This window comes from Ictalurus furcatus, chromosome 14, assembly GCF_023375685.1.
Source record: "Ictalurus furcatus strain D&B chromosome 14, Billie_1.0, whole genome shotgun sequence".
Taxonomy (NCBI): Eukaryota; Metazoa; Chordata; class Actinopteri; order Siluriformes; family Ictaluridae; genus Ictalurus; species Ictalurus furcatus.
The window spans coordinates 7,016,956-7,035,908 of NC_071268.1; the positions used below are offsets into that span (position 1 = coordinate 7,016,956).

At 36.2% G+C, this 18,953-nt stretch overlaps 1 protein-coding gene across 2 annotated transcripts in view; it reads left to right on the forward strand.

Moving 5' to 3' along the window:
- Positions 1–1,150: 1,150 nt before the first annotated feature.
- Positions 1,151–18,953, forward strand: part of atp10b (ATPase phospholipid transporting 10B) — a 42,537-nt gene continuing 24,734 nt past the window's right edge. For both annotated transcript variants that reach the window (XM_053641566.1, XM_053641567.1), the window contains exons 1-2: positions 1,151–2,747; positions 17,174–17,378. In XM_053641566.1, the coding sequence (XP_053497541.1) occupies positions 2,338–2,747; positions 17,174–17,378 (615 nt within the window). In that variant the 5' untranslated portion in view covers positions 1,151–2,337. The remainder of the gene's footprint in view (positions 2,748–17,173; positions 17,379–18,953) is intronic.

Consider the following 18,953-nt stretch of genomic DNA (forward strand, 5'->3'; position numbering starts at 1 on the left):
TCCTGGAGGAACGTTGTTTCATTGCACTGTGTACTGTACCAGCTGTATGTGGTTGAAATGACAATAAAATCACTTGAACACTTGAACTTTAAATAATTCTACTGATGTGCTAATATTTATGTACTTACATAATTAAGTATTTACTTATGTACATACCTACTTGCTTACTTACTTAAACCTCTACTTCATGAATTATTACATTTACATCTAAAAATGTTTTCATGGATTTTTATTACTTGATTTAGTTCAAGTAATAAAACAATATTTGAAAAATGTTGTTGGTAAATTGTTGACAACAATGTGTAATGGTGGAAAGTGTCATATAGTCAAAAATAACACAAAATGTATGAGATTACAATTCCAGTTACTGCATTTTCCAGATTATAAATTGCAGAGTTATTTGACATCTAGTAAGCATGTAAAAGTTATATCTTCTAGAAAGGAATCACAGTTGTAAAAAGTATGTGGATGAATTTACTCACTCAAAATACCTACAGAAATTCAATCCAAATATGTTTTGGGTGAAATATCCGTTTAATTCTTTCTCTTGAATGATTAATTATTTCTTTCACTTGAAACTAAATTTTGAAAATAAAGTGCAATTGCAAAATGTCTGAAATTACAAGCATTTTCTTACTTTGAATGTGAAAAAAATGTAAATATACTATTAAAGAAGCCTAGTGTCTTTTTGTCTGCTGTGTAGGCCTGTTTCTCTTCTGAATGCACATACTACAGTTCCATTATCACATGTTGTTGCCATATGGCAACAATTACATGTTACCATTGAACAAAATACTCAAAATATATATCACCTTGTTTAAATGACAATGAAATAAATGTTAACTTATCTCAGATAGTGTTTCAATTTAAGTAGTTTTGCCTAAATATTGAAAATAAATATTTTCCTAAATATTTTGCCTAAATATTTTGTATTATTGCCTATCAATAAATTGTAGATAAATTAATTGTTGCCACATGGCAACACCATGCAGTAAAGGGGGTAAGTACGTATTCACTGACTTACATACTTTTGATACATTTTGGTTTCATTTACAGCTTCATCACAGTTGCATATTAAAAGTTGTGGAGATTTTTAAACACACACAATGTATGAACATCATTAAAATGGGCAGAACTTACTAAAGGCATCATTAATGCTATAGAAACAGAAAGTAGACACTTTACTTGAATGTAAACTGGTTAAAAAAAAATGTGATTTTGTGTTGTTTAAGTGGGCTAAAATATATTTTTGCACAAAAAGAAATAGTTCATGTTTACTTTTCATTTTGTTCTAGTTTAGGAGGCAACATTTCTTTACTGATGTTTGACTTAATTCTGCATGTGGCCATCAATCCCATCTGATAAATATGGTAATGACAACATATCTTAGGTCAGCTGTGATATCTTTGCAGAAGTGCTGCCTCTTGGTCCTCATTTAAGACCAAAAAACACTGTTGTGCAATTTCTGATTTCTATTTTTTTATTTTTTTTAAGTGGACGCTTTGCATTTAATTGTCGTTTATTATTGTATTTCCTTTCACAATTGTATGAGCATGCTGTTATAGGAAAATAATCCATAATGGGATGATAAAATACAAACTAGCAGGAACCAGATTATTTTCCTCTAACAACATGTCCTGAAGTGCATTATTGCTCTTGTACCACAGAAATTTGCCAGCAATAACAATTTTTAATGCATTAGCTGTATAATTGGCTGCATGTGGCGTGTCTTGTGTCACGCCTTGGTGGCTGTCAGGCTAAGTTGTACCTTCATTCCTGTTCATCGTATCAATGGCAATTATTTATAGTTTAACCTAACTGGTGTTGTCTATACCTCATGCAGCTATGATGAGTGGCATGTATGTGACTGGAAACTTTTTGGACTGAGAGCAAGTTTGACTGCATGTTTGCACCGCTGCTCTGCACTTTGAATTACTCTTACGTCACTCTTGTGTCAAGCCTGCTGCAGTAAATCACTCCCATGTGTCCAATTCTATAGACATGTTATAGAATAGTTCAAAGATTATACCTTGACATTTCAGGTCGTTCTATTTTGTAAGAAACGTTAGTGGAATGTATGAACATTTGGTCTGTACACACGGCTGTAGTATGCTGTTCCAACAGCATTCCTTTGACTCTGACAGATGCCTAAAACATCCTGAGCAGTCAGGGGAGTCTGACAGGTATGTTCAGAGGTATTCTCGCTTCTGCTGCTATTTTCTGCTTCTAAGTCAGAAAGTCAGTAGTCTCAGCGCAACGTGTCCAAGTGATATGGGAGACGTCTCTGTATGAGGGCAAACATTTCTGTAGGTTGTGCCCTGAAACATCTAAGACAGCATGACGTGGACTAGTGGTCTGGCTTCAGCCTGGGCCTTCTTGACTGGACGAGGAAATGGAGACAGCAAAGTGAGGACGCTAGTATCCAACCTGCTTTACGAGGACCAGAAAGCAAAAGATCATCCCAACAGGAACTATGCAGGAAATGGTGTCAAGACCACAAAATACAGCATCTGGACCTTCATCCCTATGAACCTGCTGGAACAATTCCACCGGGTTGCCAATGTTTATTTCTTGGGCTTGGCGGTGCTAAACTTTATCCCAGTGGTGAACGCTTTCCAGCCACAAGTGGCCATCATTCCCATTTGTGTCATTCTGGCTTTGACTGCCATAAAGGATGCTTGGGAGGATTTCAGACGCTACCAGAGTGATCGTCAGCTAAACAGCATGCCCTGCCTCATCTATTGCAGGTACAAAGCACCTCTCTTTTACCTCTAATCACTCATTTTATAAGAAAGAGGTTCATCAGCTCAATATTTCACTCTACTTGCTTTTTGCATGAATTTAATTTAATGTGGGTTTTCTTATAAACATACACAGGCTTTTAATAATCTAGATCTTTCTCTGTCGCTGGCTCTATTTCAGTTTTCTCTCCTTCTCTCGGCCTGTGTGTGTGTGTGTGTGTGTGTGTGTGTGTGCGCGTGTGCATGTGTGTGTGTGTGCGTGCGTGTACGTGCACTTCACTTCATCTGTGTGTTTCAAAACCCCATGGAATTTTTTGACCTAGAAATACATTTTGTGTGGGAGATTTTTTCCCCCTCTTTTGACGAGGACAATGTCTTTGCATCCAACATCTTCATGGTGCGAGTCCCAGTGAAATCCTCATCACAATGTTGCATCAGAGTGAAGACAGGGAATGCTGTTTAGATCTATTTTTAAAAGACTGAATAGCCAGTGAAAATTAGGGAGTAATTCAGCATACAGCAAAGAGAGATGAAAGAGAGAGTAGATACTGTATAAAGGAGAAAGGGAAAGAGGGAATGATGGCGAGAGAGAGAGAGAGAGAGAGAGAGAGAGAGAGAGCGAGCATAAAAATAGTGGTGGATGTTTGTTACAGGTACGTCCCAGGATATTTATTTTTTCTCCATTTTTAAAAGATGCTCCAAATACATTGCTACATCCATTTTGGTGTTTCTGGGTATTTTCTGAGGCTGTGCTCCTTTTGCAGGCACTCAGAGTGTTTTCATATGGTGGATCCCAGGTGGGCCACACAAACACGATCACACAAACTGGCCTAAGCCAGCATGGAGCCGCATAGTGACGTACTGTTCTGACATGGCAGGCCTGTCCCGGGGGGGTTTAAAAAAGGTGTTATTTCGTGGGAGAAATGCTGTTTTTAGTGTTCTCTGGATCCTGGAACATTTTCTCTAGTTTCCAGCTGTGATTAGACCCTCAGCAGCAGCGTGCTTGGCTTTAGATCACTAATCACTGTGTTTTGGGAGTCAGTTCCATTTCTGGACTGTTCAGCATCCTAAAAACACTTTTTTTCCTCAGTACAGTGATGGCTATTGAGTCCACAATCCTCTACTGCCTTTACACATAGTCTCAAAGTTACAATATAGTGAAATTTGACGTTGAGGTCAGAGCACAGGTTTGAACATTTCACAGCACATCTGATTAGGGGATTAGGAGCCTAACAGTGACAGCTTGGTGGCACTGAGACCTCTCGATCAATAGCCCATAACCTTAACCACTAAACCATTAGTGCCCACAGGGGCAATGCAGGTATTATAGATTTGTCATATACCCTTCAGGAGTCACATTATAGGAGGACAGTGGCCAAATAATTGCACACATCATCCAGTTAAGCAAATGTGACAGGTCAGATAACATTTTTTTGTTTTCATTTGAATTCCATATCTGAATACCTAATTAATTGACTTTGCTAATTGTCAAAAATGTGGACTCATTATAGAAACCTTCCAGAAATTATTCTATACTGATATTAATCCTGTGCAACTTTAGGCACAGAAAGAAATAGGTTCCAGCTGGGGTTAATTTTTTCCGGTCTAGAAACTTTTGACTGCCGTTCACAGTGGCTTGGTAATGAGTCACGCCACTTTTACTTTTCCACATTTTGTAGTGATACAACCTGTGCATACTGATATGGGGGGTGGGGGGGGATTAATATACTGTGCAAAATTATACACAAATAAAAAAAAATATGATTGCATAAGTATTCATGCCCACTTCTGTGCTTGGTGCAACCATTTTGCCATTTGAATCTCAATATAAATACACCGGTCGCTCCTGGAAAGCCTCAGAGTTTGTTAGATAACACCACCGACACAGTCAAACATGGTGGTGGTGGTAATGTAGCTGTGCCATATTCTTTGTCCATGCCTCCTTGGTCTTCATGATGTTGTTTGTTTAGGTATGGTCTCTAACAAGCTCTAACAAACATACCTTTCAGGAATGTTCTGTATTTATATTGAGCTCATGTGACAGTTTAATTGCAAACCTGTGAACTCCACTTTACTAATTATGTGATTTCTGATGGCAAACTGGTTGAACCAGAAATAAGTAACTAATTGGGTTTCACAGAAATGAGGTAAACATTTCCAATAACAAGTTAGCCTTTTTTCCCCCCTTTTTTAAACATTTTTTTTTACATTTATTTATATATATAAGTATATAATAAGTTTCCGTTTTATGCACTATTTTTATGTAGATCCATGACATATGATCCATTTCAGTCCATTTCACTTCCACGTGGAAAAGACCAAGGTGGCTGAATATTTGCAATGTGTTTTATAACTAAACCATGTATGTATTCATGTTGCTTGTTTAAAGGTTTTACTTTATCTTGTATCTTTGCCAGAAAAATAATAATAACTAAAAAAAAAAAAAAGGAATACTGAAAACTTGACCATGTCCTGACCCTGACTCAGGGCAGAGTCAGTGTTACTGAAAGCTTGCTTTAATCCCATTTTCATGATCATTTTAAAAACTAATATTACATCAATTGAACCATACTTTTCACGCATTATTGGCAGCCATTAAGTATATTAAATATAGTAACATTCCAACTTCCAAAATCCCAGTTTAACCCCTGAAAAGATGTGAACAAATAAATCAGAACGTGGTACAGTGTCTAGAATAATATTATAATAATATTATAATAAAATATACTGTACATGACAGACATATTTGCTTTCTTTTGTCCTCAATATATAAAATGAAAGTCAATAACCAAAATCTACTTCTGATACACATACACTACCTAAAGCAACATAGTATAGGAATCAAATGATAAAATAAACCATATGACAGATGAGTCCAAAACTTTGAATGGCAGTGTACCTTTAAGTGGGTCTTAAAGGTAAATGTACCATAATAATTGTACAGCATGAGATTATAAGGTCTGTGTTTTCAAGCATCAGCTTCGGCATATTTTCCCTGAACTCCAGTAGCAATTGTCACATCATGGTTTATTTTTACATACTAAACCACTGAATCATGAGATCAGGCGGTAGCATTAAGCCGCAGCAGACGTAGTACTGACTCCACTTTGCTTCTGGTGTGAACCCTTGGCTGCTTTTTTATCTTTTCTATATTTGACATTGGCATTTTGCCATTGTTTGTAATATTCATCATGTTGTTCACCATTTGGCTCTAAAGTGAACTGTCATATATCTGCATTTGTGATGTTGTGGTGTACTGTATAATTTACCCAAAGACCTGCCTTCAAATGTGAATTCCATCTTATAGCAAAATGTCACAGCTGGAAAGCATGACATTGCATAGTCCGCACTAAGGCGGACGTATATGGGTTTTTTTTTTATCACTAAGTTGGCCTCCTGTAAGCATCAAAACACCATTTTGTATTACACAAAAGCTTTTTAAAGAAAAGGCCTTGCAAGGTAAAGAAATTTTAAAACTCCCTTTTTTTCCCCCTGTTGCGGTGTGGACAGCTAAAACGTATGTTGATGAAAATGCTGACATGACAACGATAACCTGTGCATGCCCACTGCTGTTTAGTGTGTGTTATGAATGTGCGAGGACTCCTTTTATCATGGGTGGTTATTTTGTAGTCTGTCATTTCTTATAATGCTAAATTTAATTTTTTATATCCGATAAGCCTCGGGTCGTGTTGACTTTGACTTCAAGTCTAACCTTAAGCATGAATTCCACCTCATCTTCGGTCCACACTTCCATCCATCCATCCATCTTCTATACCGCTTTATCCTTCTTCAGGGTCACGGGGGAATGTGGAGCCTATCCCAGGGTTCATCGGGCACAAGGCGGGGTACACCCTGGGCAGGGTGCCAATCCATTGCAGGGCACAATCACATACACACTCACACACCCATTCATACACTACGGACACTTTAGACATGCCAATCAGCCTACCATGCATGTCTTTGGACTGGGGGAAGAAACCGGAGTACCCGGAGGAAACCCCCACAACATGGGAAGAACATGCAAACTCCGCACACACAGGGATACGGTGGGAATCGGACCCCCAACCCTGGAGGTGTGAGTTGAACGTGCGAACCACTAAGCCACCGTGCGCCCCGGTCCACACTTATGAATCCTTTTTGACCATGTTGCTGTTTTTTTTCTTCCCACATTTTACCTTCTCTACCGCTCAATTATCACACTCTTGGACAGGCTAACACTAGACTGGCATGTTCATGTGAGGGTTTTCAAATATATTTTTTTTTTGTGGATGAAGATATTTGTGAAATGTTGTTATTGCGAACTGGATTATTTTTAAAAAAGACTGAAAACTACATTTGAATAAATGTGGCTGAGACATATAGCGATTCCTAACAATTTTAACATACCTACCACAGAACAGTGCATGTAGAGAATATGCAATAGCTTAGTTGATGTTACAAGTTAATTTTATATGACTAACATTTATTCATTTAACATTCTGTCCATGTTTATTCCACTACTGGGCAACTAGTTTTACTTTCTCTTTTGTTCTGAATTGGCTTTTGTCTGTCATGGTTGATTCTCTGAAAGCTCTGAGTCATGTGGATGTGCAACATTTTACTTCAGTGTGCTATTTACAGCATTTACCCCACCCTGGGCTGTTTTTCCAGTGTGTGATGTGGAAGTGACTTAAACTTGACAGTATAATCCGTGCATAAAATTGCAGCAACTCATCACCAAATATACATTTTGAAGCCGATCACTGAAGTTAGTGAGTCTCCATATACGTAAAAATGTACACAGCTCATGTAAGATTTTTTATTTTATTTTAATTTTTTTACCACATTTCTTGTGTAAATTTCCAAATCTGTAAATACAAATACACTGTAAATCCGGATAAGTTCATTTAACTCAAAAAATTTAAGGAAACTAATTACCTCAAAATTTTCAAGTTGATAAATCAATTTCTTCAAGCCAAATACACTTAAATATAACAAAAATTAATTTTAAATTACAAAGTTTGAGTTAAATTTTTGTTATATTTAAGTGTATTTGGCTTAAAGAAATTGATTTATCAACTGAAAAAATTTGAGGTAATTAGTTTCCTCAAATTTTTTTGAGTTAACTATCTGGTTTTACAGTGTACGAATACATTTGTTTGTATCCTGCTTGATAAATGAGGCTCAATATTTGACAGTGTGTAATCTGCTATAATGATCTTTAGGTCTCTGTGTGTAGCTGTGCAGTGAAACACAATATGAGAGGTGTTGCTTCACAACCAGTGCCAGCAACGGAAAATATTATTACTTTTCACACTTCTTCTTATCTACTTATAGCCAAGTGCCAGAAATGGACAGCTGAGTCATCACAAACTGCAATTGCTTGTCATCGCCTTTTGAAGGAATTCTTATCACAGGCATAATCACACACACACACACACACACACACACACACACACACTAGGGTGACCAGATGCAAACAGACCAAATGTAGCACAAGTAGTAAGTTTGTGTGGGACAATGTGGGACATATTTCCGACAACCAAAGGCCTACCATCATGATATCTATCTACAACCCCATTCCAAAAACGTTGGGGTGCTGTGTAAAATATAAACACAAACAGAATGCAATGATTTGCAAATCTCATAAAGCCATACGTTATTCACAATAGAACATAGAAAACATATCAAATGTTTTAACTGAGTAACAATTACTTTTCCAGCCTTTTGTTGCCCCCGTCCCAACTTTTTTGAGACATGTTGCGGCCATCAAATTCAAAATTACCTTGTTTTTTCCTTAAAATGGTACATTTCCTAAGCATTTTTTTCAATGTCTGTTTTTAAAGTTGTGTTAAGATTGTAAGTGAAGTGTTGAAGCAGCAATTTGTAAGCCTTTAGAGATTTGCTTGATAGTGTCACAGCACTGTGATAACATCAATTGGCCTAAGTGTTGACACCAAAATATTCTAATAAAGATCGTGGAAAATGATAGTAGGTATTCTGGCACAGTTATAAGTTGGGAGTCAGAGCTGGATGAAGAGAGACAGAGACCTCCAATTCCTGCCCGCTATTATGTGCTATCTTTGGTGCTAACATGCCTAAATCGGGTCATGTTGAAGTGCAGAATTGTTTAGAGTCTCTAGGACAGAGATACAATATTGAATAAATATAAATGCTTGGTTGAGGCTATAATGCATTTCATCACTGATCATCTCTAAGTTGTTATTTTATATTTAGTCATTAAAATCTGTCATTGGTTGCCATTCCACTGGAAATAAAAATGTCATTAAAGATGCTAAATGAGAAGCACTACCATAGAATTAACAACCTAACAACCACATTAAAAGAAAACTCATATAAATATTTAGAATCAATATGTGATTTATTTTATGATTAAATTCTTAGCTGAGTTTTTTTTTTCGTTGTTGTTTAAACTCCTTCAACATGTAAGTCAGTTTTACCCACAATGGTGATTGTAGCTTTATCCCTCACGTTATCTCTACATAAAAAGAGCGATGCAGTGGCGCTTTACTCCTTTAGTCTGTTCAGATCTCACATCTCCTCATCTCTACACTCTGCACAAACAGATCAGCTCCCAATAAGTTCACCTTTCATGCTAATACCACGGTCAACACCGTTGTGCTCATCCTCTCAGCACATAGCACATCGTATTGCTGCATTGCATTCTGTGACTTTGACACCAGCAATTACTATTTTTACTACAACTACATTGGATTCCTCTTTAAAAAATAAAAACCAAATTGGTGAGGGAGTAAAGAAGCTCCTTCCGTTTTTTTTAAGAGCTAAAACCTGAAACTTGATTGTTAGCTCTAATGTTTGAGATTGTTGATTTGTTTTCTTTTAATAAACACCATTGCAAATCCGCTACCATTAACAATCTCCCCTTGTGACAACTTCTAATGGCAATGTTAAAATACACCACCACCCAACAAATTATTGCCAGAATCATTAAACACTTCACAAATATTTCAATATGAACATATTTAATATGTTTCAAGGTGGAGTTTTCCTTAAATTTTTGGCTGAGGTTCAATTTAATTGTAAAAACAAAACAAAATGTATACATCCTTGGCCAAAAAGTGATATATTCTTGATTCTCAGTTGTGCAATATCATGTTTGTGTGAATATCCTTGTGCTACACTGAATACTCTAAAAGTTTCGGGTCATGCTTTTGAGTCATGTAAATTGTTACCACACTACACAGCAAAATTACCAGTGTTGATTTAACACCCACAGTGTTGAATTTACATCCTATAGTGTTTATATAAGTCCATTGGACTCAAATAAACACTCTGGGTGTTAATTCAACACTAGGGATTTTACTGTGTACTAAAAACATATTATATACCCCGCCTCAGACTATTTTTATATCATGCCAGTCAGCTATTTACAGGTTTGTCATGTTTAAACCACATGGAATGCGGTGGAGTCAGTGAACACAAAAGAGTAATATAACATAATGGAAGATGTTTGTCTGGTAATAATAATATGAACGTGTTCTGTGATCCTTAATTAATCCAAATGAGAGAGTTATATAATGCGTAATATATAGTATATCATATATACAGTATTAGGAATGTAATTGAATATGACTATGTTATTCTAAATGAACAGATGATCAGATGGTTAGATGTGAAGCTCATGGGACAAACTAGGACTAAGAATGTGTGCCACTGAGCAATGCATTTGCACCGTTCATTCATTCATCCTTAGTAACTGCCTGGCCTGGGTTGTGGTGGTTTAAATCAGATTGGACAATAGAAGAAAACTAAATTTATTAGAAAAAAAAATCACTGGCAGCAACCAATAAAAAGTGAGATTTTAAAAAAACAACAACAACAACAAAAAAAAACACTGCCATGCAATTTGAGACTTGATGGAGTTGGAGTGATGTAGCTGAGGTTGAGAAACTGTTGAGGATTCACACACCATCCTGAGACTGCTGTAATTTCTACCGCTTGTTTTTTCCCCAGTGATTCTTTAACAAAAAATAAATACATAAATAAAAGAATAATCATATTTTCACACTACTGAGAGTCTAGTGCAAGAAATAGACAGCTGAATCATCAACCTGCAATCACGTGTCTTCTTCTGGTGGATTTCTTATCACAAAAATAAACACACACATCTAATCATGCAGTTGGGTTCAGTCTGTAAGAGAGGTGTTGAAGCAGCAGGTTTAAGGCTTCAGAAATCAGTTTGATAGTGCCATGTAACTGTGATAATAATAATTATTCATCTTGACCTAAGTGCTACATCTGATACTATTGATGACATAATAAAGTGCATGGAAAATTACAGTAGACATTCCGGTACAGCTCTAAACTGGTTTTGTATGGATAACATCCTGCTGATGTGCACACATAATGGCCAGAGAAATGGCACAAACAAGACATCACAGGTGTTATGTGCTCTTATGTGAAGGTAAATCCAGTCTGTCGGTGTTGTGTGTACGGTTGTTTGAACTGTTACTCTGAAATTTCAGAGAAAGCCCATCTGGATTGCATTCTTTTTTGGCTGGAGGCTAAAATTTTTTTTCAAAACAACTGCAAAACATAAAAAACACACACAAAAAAGTCCAGTATAAAACGGTGATAAGCGGTTTATAGCGGTTGTCTTTCTTTGCCTGATGTGACTGGCAAAATGTTTTTGCAAGTCATCTAGCTAACACTTGTTTTTTTTAACTTATTTGCAGAATATTTTCTGTGGGAAATCTAGTTACATTCACACATTTTACATAAATCTGTTAAAGAACGTTCTCCTCTTTCTCTGAAAAATGTGTTCAACTTTGATGGTTCACACACATACTGTACAATAATGTGACATACTATCTCTTAATAATTGATTCTTAATAACAAATAAAAAGAAAACAATATATAGTCTAGACTTGGTCGATTGCTGTTGTCACGATTTGGAGATGGAGATGGATGCAAGTGCAGATAATAAGTTTAATAAAGACCAAAACAACAACACAAAAGACACAAAGACCTTGTGGCGAAACACGATGGCAAAGACCAAACATAAACCAAAGACCTAAACACAGCAACAAAGACAACGACAAAGAAAGACAAACGTAAAACCAGGAGTGCAGTGCAAACTATGGCTATATACACATGAGTGCTCGTTAACAAGAACGTGATTCAGGTGCAGGTGGTCATGTGACCGTGATGTAGTGAGGTGCAGTGGCTGCTGGGACTGTACTTCAGAGTTCCTTCTCTGCTACATGACAGCTGTCCTAAGTAAAAATACATGGCATCCGTTTCTGCAGTTTTGCAGAGGATAAAGTCGGTATGTGGATTATTTGTCTCATCAGATAATCGACATAGTGTTGAACCGGAGAAAGTGTCTAGCCAGTATTATTGTTTGGATCAGTGATAGTTTGTTCAAAACATAACATGTGAAACTATCAAATATATCATGAGTTCAGCATTTTTGTTACATTCCAAGATGTCAAGAACCTTGTTCATGCTTTTGTATAAAAGTATTGTTGAGGAGAATCAGAGCACATTGTTCCTGTGCTTTTTGTGACTTTAATATTTCATTGTCTTATTTTTAATAGTATTTTAAAAAATATATTTAATGTCTTCTTATTTTTTTCCTTTCTTTCACGTCTTTCTTGTTTGTCATTTTTATAGTCCAAATCTTATACTTATATATTACTAAGTGACTGTCTGTTGAATGTCGTAACAATAGCAAAATATATAGTAAAAGAACCCTTACTCATCATGCATACATATTGTTTTTATTACAGACTTATAAATATTCTTTTGGTTAGCTTGTTATGGTTTATATTTTTACCATAATGAATATTATTTATTTTTTTCTTCAACCTCTATATTATTGTACATTGTCCTATACTGTTTGTTTGTTTGTTTGTTTGTTTGTTGTGGGTTGTTATTGTTGTTTTTGTTTTTTTTTTACTTTTGACATTATAAATCAATTGATTAGTATGAATACACTGCATTCATAAACTCATGAGCCACTTTATCATTCATGTAATTATCCAATGAGCCTATCGTGTGGCAGCAGAGCAGTGCATGAAATCATGCAGATACAGGTCAAGAGCTTTTAGTTAATTTTCACATCAAACATCAGAATTGGGGAAAAAATGTTATCTCAGTGATTATGACTGTGGCATGGTCGTTAGTGTCAGACAGGCTGGTTTGAGAATTTCAGAAACTGCTGATCTCCTGAACATTTTCAGGAGTCTCTAGAGTTGGTGTGAAAAACAAAAAACATCCAGTGAGCAGCTGATGTAGGTGCAAATGCGTTGTTGAGGAGAGAGATCAGAGCAGAATGGGCAGACTAGTTTGAATTGACAGAAAGCCGAAATTGATTAGGATGGGATACAACAGCAGAAGACTAAATCGGGTTCTACTCCTGTCAGCCAAGAACAGAAATCTGAGGGTACAGTGGGCACAGGCTCAACCAAACTGTACAGTTGATGATTGGAGAAAGATCAGGTGAACTTCAACTGTCCAGTTTAGCTGAACTTGTGCCCACTGTAGCCTCAGATGCCTGTTCATATTTTTGTAAACATTAATTGAAGCTCTTGACCTATCTATGCATAAAGCTGCTGGCACAATGATTTGGATAATCTCTGATTGGATAATCGCACGAATGAACATGGCTATAAGTGTTCCTATTAAAGTGCTTGTTGAGTGTATATTTATATTCTGAAACATACATGATATAAACTTAATACACATAAATTTGAGATCATTATCACTGCTTGAACTAGCTACAAGTTTCTTGGTCAGTACTCATTTTTAATTGTTGTTCGTTCCAAACTTTACAACTAAGGATGAATGCTATAAATCACAAGTAACAATGATTGTCAACTGAACTACGTCTGAAACAAATGAGGACAGAAGACAGAAAATAGAAACTAATTACGTCTTATTAAAGATAAGGATTATGGGTGAATTCAATTAAGAAAGCCAGCAGTTATGCAGACCTGGCAGAAAAGTTTACATTTTTGCTAGATTTTGCAGATTGCTTTGTCTGATTCTTTGTCTTCATTGCTTGAAGCAGTTTCTTTTTGTGTCAAATTGCAAATCTTATATAATAACAGAATGAACCTCTCCTATTCCATAAATTTCCAGTTGCTTAGCGCTTGGTAAGCTAAAATTTGCTGTAAATAGGTTTAGCATAGAAATGTATTTGCTCTAAAAATAGCTAAAATCCTTACAAATGAACAACATGAATCTGTCTATGAGTCTTCCGCTGTTCATTTAAATACCTGCAGGCTCTGAGTTTACATAGCAAATTATTTAATTTCTAAGAGAGGATATCTTTTAACAAAAAAACATGACAAAACAGTATGTTAAATATGCGTCTGTTGTCTGGCAGGCTTTTCGGTTTTAGGAGCGGCTGTTCTAGGATGCCTTAGGTGTCTTGCTCAAGAACGCAACCCTCCTCGTCCTACGTGTTGGGCTGCATGCCTGATGAAACCTATCATCATTCAAGTTTTGCGTCTTTCTCATCAGTCTCATCACTTAGCTGAAAAGATGATGTGGAAATTTACATTAAGTTAATGCACTGTATCTTTGTAACCTTGGATATCTCCACCCTGTTCCAGTCTAAATATAGTGCCTATTTTGATAATGAGACTTGCACTCGCACGACCCAAACACACTAGGAAAAAAAAGAAAAAAGAAAAAGAATTAGGCAATGAAATAGATGTTTTTCTTCTCATTAGATCAGAGAGCATAATGCATTCAGATAGCACATTAAATTATCTTTATTTATTTATTTATTTATTGTGGCTGTGACTGGGATCAAAAATTTTAGTGAGGTCCACATTGCAGGAATGTGTCATAGTTAATATATTACAACTCTAAATGTGTATTAGATCAACTGCTGATTGAGTTACATATTTTGTTTCACAAGACAGCTTAAGTAACCTGCTGATTTATGAATAGCATGACATGATACTGTGTCATCGATATCATAATTAATAATGAATTTGTAGCATGCTTGTAGATTGTTTTGGCACAGCAGTAGACAATTACAAACATAACACATGATATTACAGACAGCAAATACTAATAAGATGCACTTAAGCGTAAGCCAGCATGTTATCTGTGAGTAGTATGTTAGGAGTAGGATTACACAATAGAACTTAAAACTGAATTAACATTAAGTGTTTGCTTATAAGTAGCTTATAAGTAGCTTGTAATCTGATCAAATAATGTTACTGCAACTAGCAGACATATTTGGCTAGCAGAGTTAGTAGTTTGAAAAAAAAAAACAAAAAAAAAAGATTGTGGTTTGTATTTTATAAACTGCTAATCTCAATTATATAATAGCTAGGTCAGATGTCAATGAAAAGTAAAAGTCTGGTAACGCATTGTCTCATGTGATAAGAGTTATCTTATCTCATGAGATAAGACAGGATAACATAACATAACTAAACATAATATGGCGATTAAGTCTGTGGGTGCTCTGAGATCATCACTAAGATAAATCAGTCATCTCTGCTGAGTTTTAGTGGACTACATTCTGACACCGCATTATCAGGACGTCACTGTTTCCTTTTGAATCTGACAAGTGGCGATAAAAAACAAAACTTCTTGAAACTACCGAGGTCCAGACTTCAGTGACTTTATAGCTAGTTATGGCCTTGGGGACAATACACATTAATCAACATCAGCATTTATGATGTAAATATGTCAGGTTTAGCCAAAGGGATAATTTTCTTTTGCTGTCCTTAGGCAAGACGATTTCTAAGTAAAAGGAACAAATAGGGCAAAAAAAAAAAAAATCCACAAAGCAGCATTAAACAAACATGGTTACATAACATAAAACTAAAATGAGTTACACGGTATATAACTAAACATCATGCTGGCACTTTCTTTTCAATGTGTTTCAAATAATTTAAATCAGCAATTCACTCTATTCAAGAAAGTACACACTGACCAAAAACATGTAATGGCATTGCTCGTAACCTTTTCCTTAATGCTATCGTTGAATCACTTCTTGTAAGCCTACAGTATTTGTGATTTTATTGGCCAATACAAATTCTCCAAGCACTAGAGGAGCAAGACCTTTCCAAAAACTCAATATTACATTTGAGAATTTCATCAAATTTTCACAGCTTAAAAAGCAATACTTAGCTAAAATGTTACAATAATGATATTGTGTTTTTGTTTTTTTTTGTCTGAAATGTTTATGACTTGTTTAAATGCTGTCTCAGTATGCTTAAAACTCATACATATCTGTATACAACTGCTTTGATATTAAGTATAGGGGACATAGTACTGGATTGCCTGACAAGACTTGTGGGCTGGTTTAGTAATGATTGAAATAGCAGATCTTGGTGTATATTTCTGATTTATTTTTTTTCCCTGATATGATGAATGTTGAAGCTGAGGTTCCAGAGTTCAATTTTGGGGCCTCTGTTATATGACTATATATTAGTAATGTTGCCAATAATGTGTCATATGCTGATTTGCATGTATTTGCTAATGACACGTCTATTTTTCTGCAATTTTTTTTTATCTGCAAAAGGATTTGAAACAGTAAAGCAAAATCTTAACAATCTAAAACTAGTCCCAAATGATTTTTTTAATTTAAAAATTAATAACATTTTTTTCTAAAAATGTGACGCATCTTACTTCTATTCTTCAAATATTTACAATTGTATGCATATGCATATGCATATGCAATGTTGTTCTTAATATAGTTTGCTGTAGCAGTTGTGTTTATGTCTTTTCACTTCAAATATCAACATAATATTTAATGTAGCCAAAGGTGCCCAAATTTTTACATCCAATTGTACCTTGCAGGGCAGACTGATAAAATTAGTGTCATCATTTAAATACTGGGGTTTAATATTAGACAATGATGTTGAACAAATTATTAAAAAACTTGTTGAATGTTGTTTGTCATAATTACTGTGCTGCTTCAATGTGTTAAATAAATGTTAAATTAAAAACTAATAATATAATAAGAGGAAACAACCATGGCATGCATAAACATATTTGATGCTTCTGTAGTCAAATTAGCATTCTGTAGTGTCTCTATCCATCCATCCATTTTCTATACCGCTTATCCTACTGGGTCACAGGGAACCTGGAGCCTATCCCAGGGAGCATGGGGTACAAGGTGGGGTACACCCTGGATGGGGTGCAGGTCCATCACAGGACACAATCACGCACACATTCACACACCGATTCTTACATTATGGACACCTTGGACATGCCAATCACCCTACCATGCATGTCTTTGGACTAGGGGTGGTGGGCTGGGGGGCAGACAGGTTTTCAACATGTAAACAAGATTAAAAACAATTTTATGGTTGAATGAAAGCATATTTGTTTCAAATATAATGTGTACCTCTCTCACAGGCATACAGTTTAATTCAGAGCAGGTTTATGCACAATGGGGCTCCAGGTCACTAGCTGAGTGTCTGTCTGTCTTTTTCCAGGAGCCAGCGGAGCTTTGTTGAGAAAAGATGGAAGGATGTACGGGTGGGGGATTTTGTCCAAGTGCTCTCCAATGAGATCATCCCAGCAGACATCTTGCTCCTGCACACGTCCAACCCTAATGGAGTGTGTTACATGGAAACGGCCAATCTGGATGGTGAGACCAATCTGAAGCAGAAGAAAGTGGTGGCTGGTTTCTCCAGACTGGTGAGGATCCTGTTCTAAACCAAAAAACTTCAAACAAAGCTTCTGCAGGGCAATAAACATTGTTTATGTGCTCACAAAATGACTTCACTTCTCAAATGATTATACATAACCTGAAACTACCATGCCTTTTTAATGGAGAATTCCCATGGTCTAAGACTATTGGCTAAAGTTGATTTTCTGTCAAGGGAACATTTACTGCCATTATTGTTTAGTTTAACTCCATTATTAAAGGTCAAGCTTATTATTAATCTATTCATTTTAAAGCATCATACCTCAGTAATTACTATAAATTATTTAGTAAAGACAAGTATGCATTCACGAGAGTGCTGAATTTAAGGTTGGACCTGGACAGGTGCTGTGAGTTTAAGGGGTTAGGCAAAGTCAAAAACTTTTTTAGTCTGAAAGCCTGCAAGTATATTTCTAATATTTAACTACATACACTATATTGGCAAAAGTTTGTGGACACCTGACCATCACACCCATATGTGGTTCATCCACATACTGTGGCTAATTTGGAAACACACAATTGTATAGAATGTCTTTGTATGCTGTAGCTTTACAATTTCCCTTCACGGGAACTTATAGGCCCAAACCTGTTCCAGCATAACAATGCCCCTGTGCACAAACCATGAAGGCATAGTGTGCCAAGGTTGGAGTGGAAGAACTCGAGTGTCCTTCACAGAGCCCTGACCTCAGCCCCACTGAACTCCTTTGGGATGAACTGAAACGCTAACTGCACCCCAGATCTCCTCGTCCAACATGACCTCACTAATGCTCTTGTGGCTGAATCAATCAGATGACCAGAACAGCAATGGGGGTGTGATGGTCAAGTGACCCATCATATTGACAGGTGCCAATGTAACGAGATAATCCTTGTTATTCACGTCACCTGTCAGTTGTTTTAATGTTATGGCTGATCAGTGTATGATATTTATGTAGTTATAAAATATTCAGATGGAAAGATTTTTATCAGGATCAGTATGCCTTCCTTGCTATGCCATCTTTGGTGTTCATTTTTTACCTATGCTAACACAAGATTCTTGCTCAATTCTCAGGTTTAACTCCTAGTAGTTTGCATTCTCTGCATACAACCTGCATCACTGATGTGCAAAGCAACGTGCTTTACATATTATTGAATCTGCATCTATTACAGGTTGGCTGATGTTGCATTTTGCACGAGAAACAGCTAGTCCACCTCATGGTGGACTTTTTAGTCTCTTACTTCCAGTTTCTGGTTTTAAGAAAATCTGACATTTAATTATAAAAGGCACACATTTGCCACTTTAATATATGAGGTGTACTTACCTCATAGTTATGCCCTCTAAAAACAGCTGGGCTAAAAATAACCCAGTTGGGGTCAGTTTGGAAACCCAGCGCTGTGTACTAGTACGGGTTGTTTTAACCCAGTAAGCTTGGGTTACAATTTTGACTAAGGACGCTGGTTGGATTTTTTTATCCAAGTTGTGGGTAAAAATATTTACGTTACCAGGCTATAGACACCAGTGAAAGTGCGAGGTAATTTTTAACTAGCTAGAAGTAACATTAATAATTATGAAGTATCCCAAAATTAGGTAA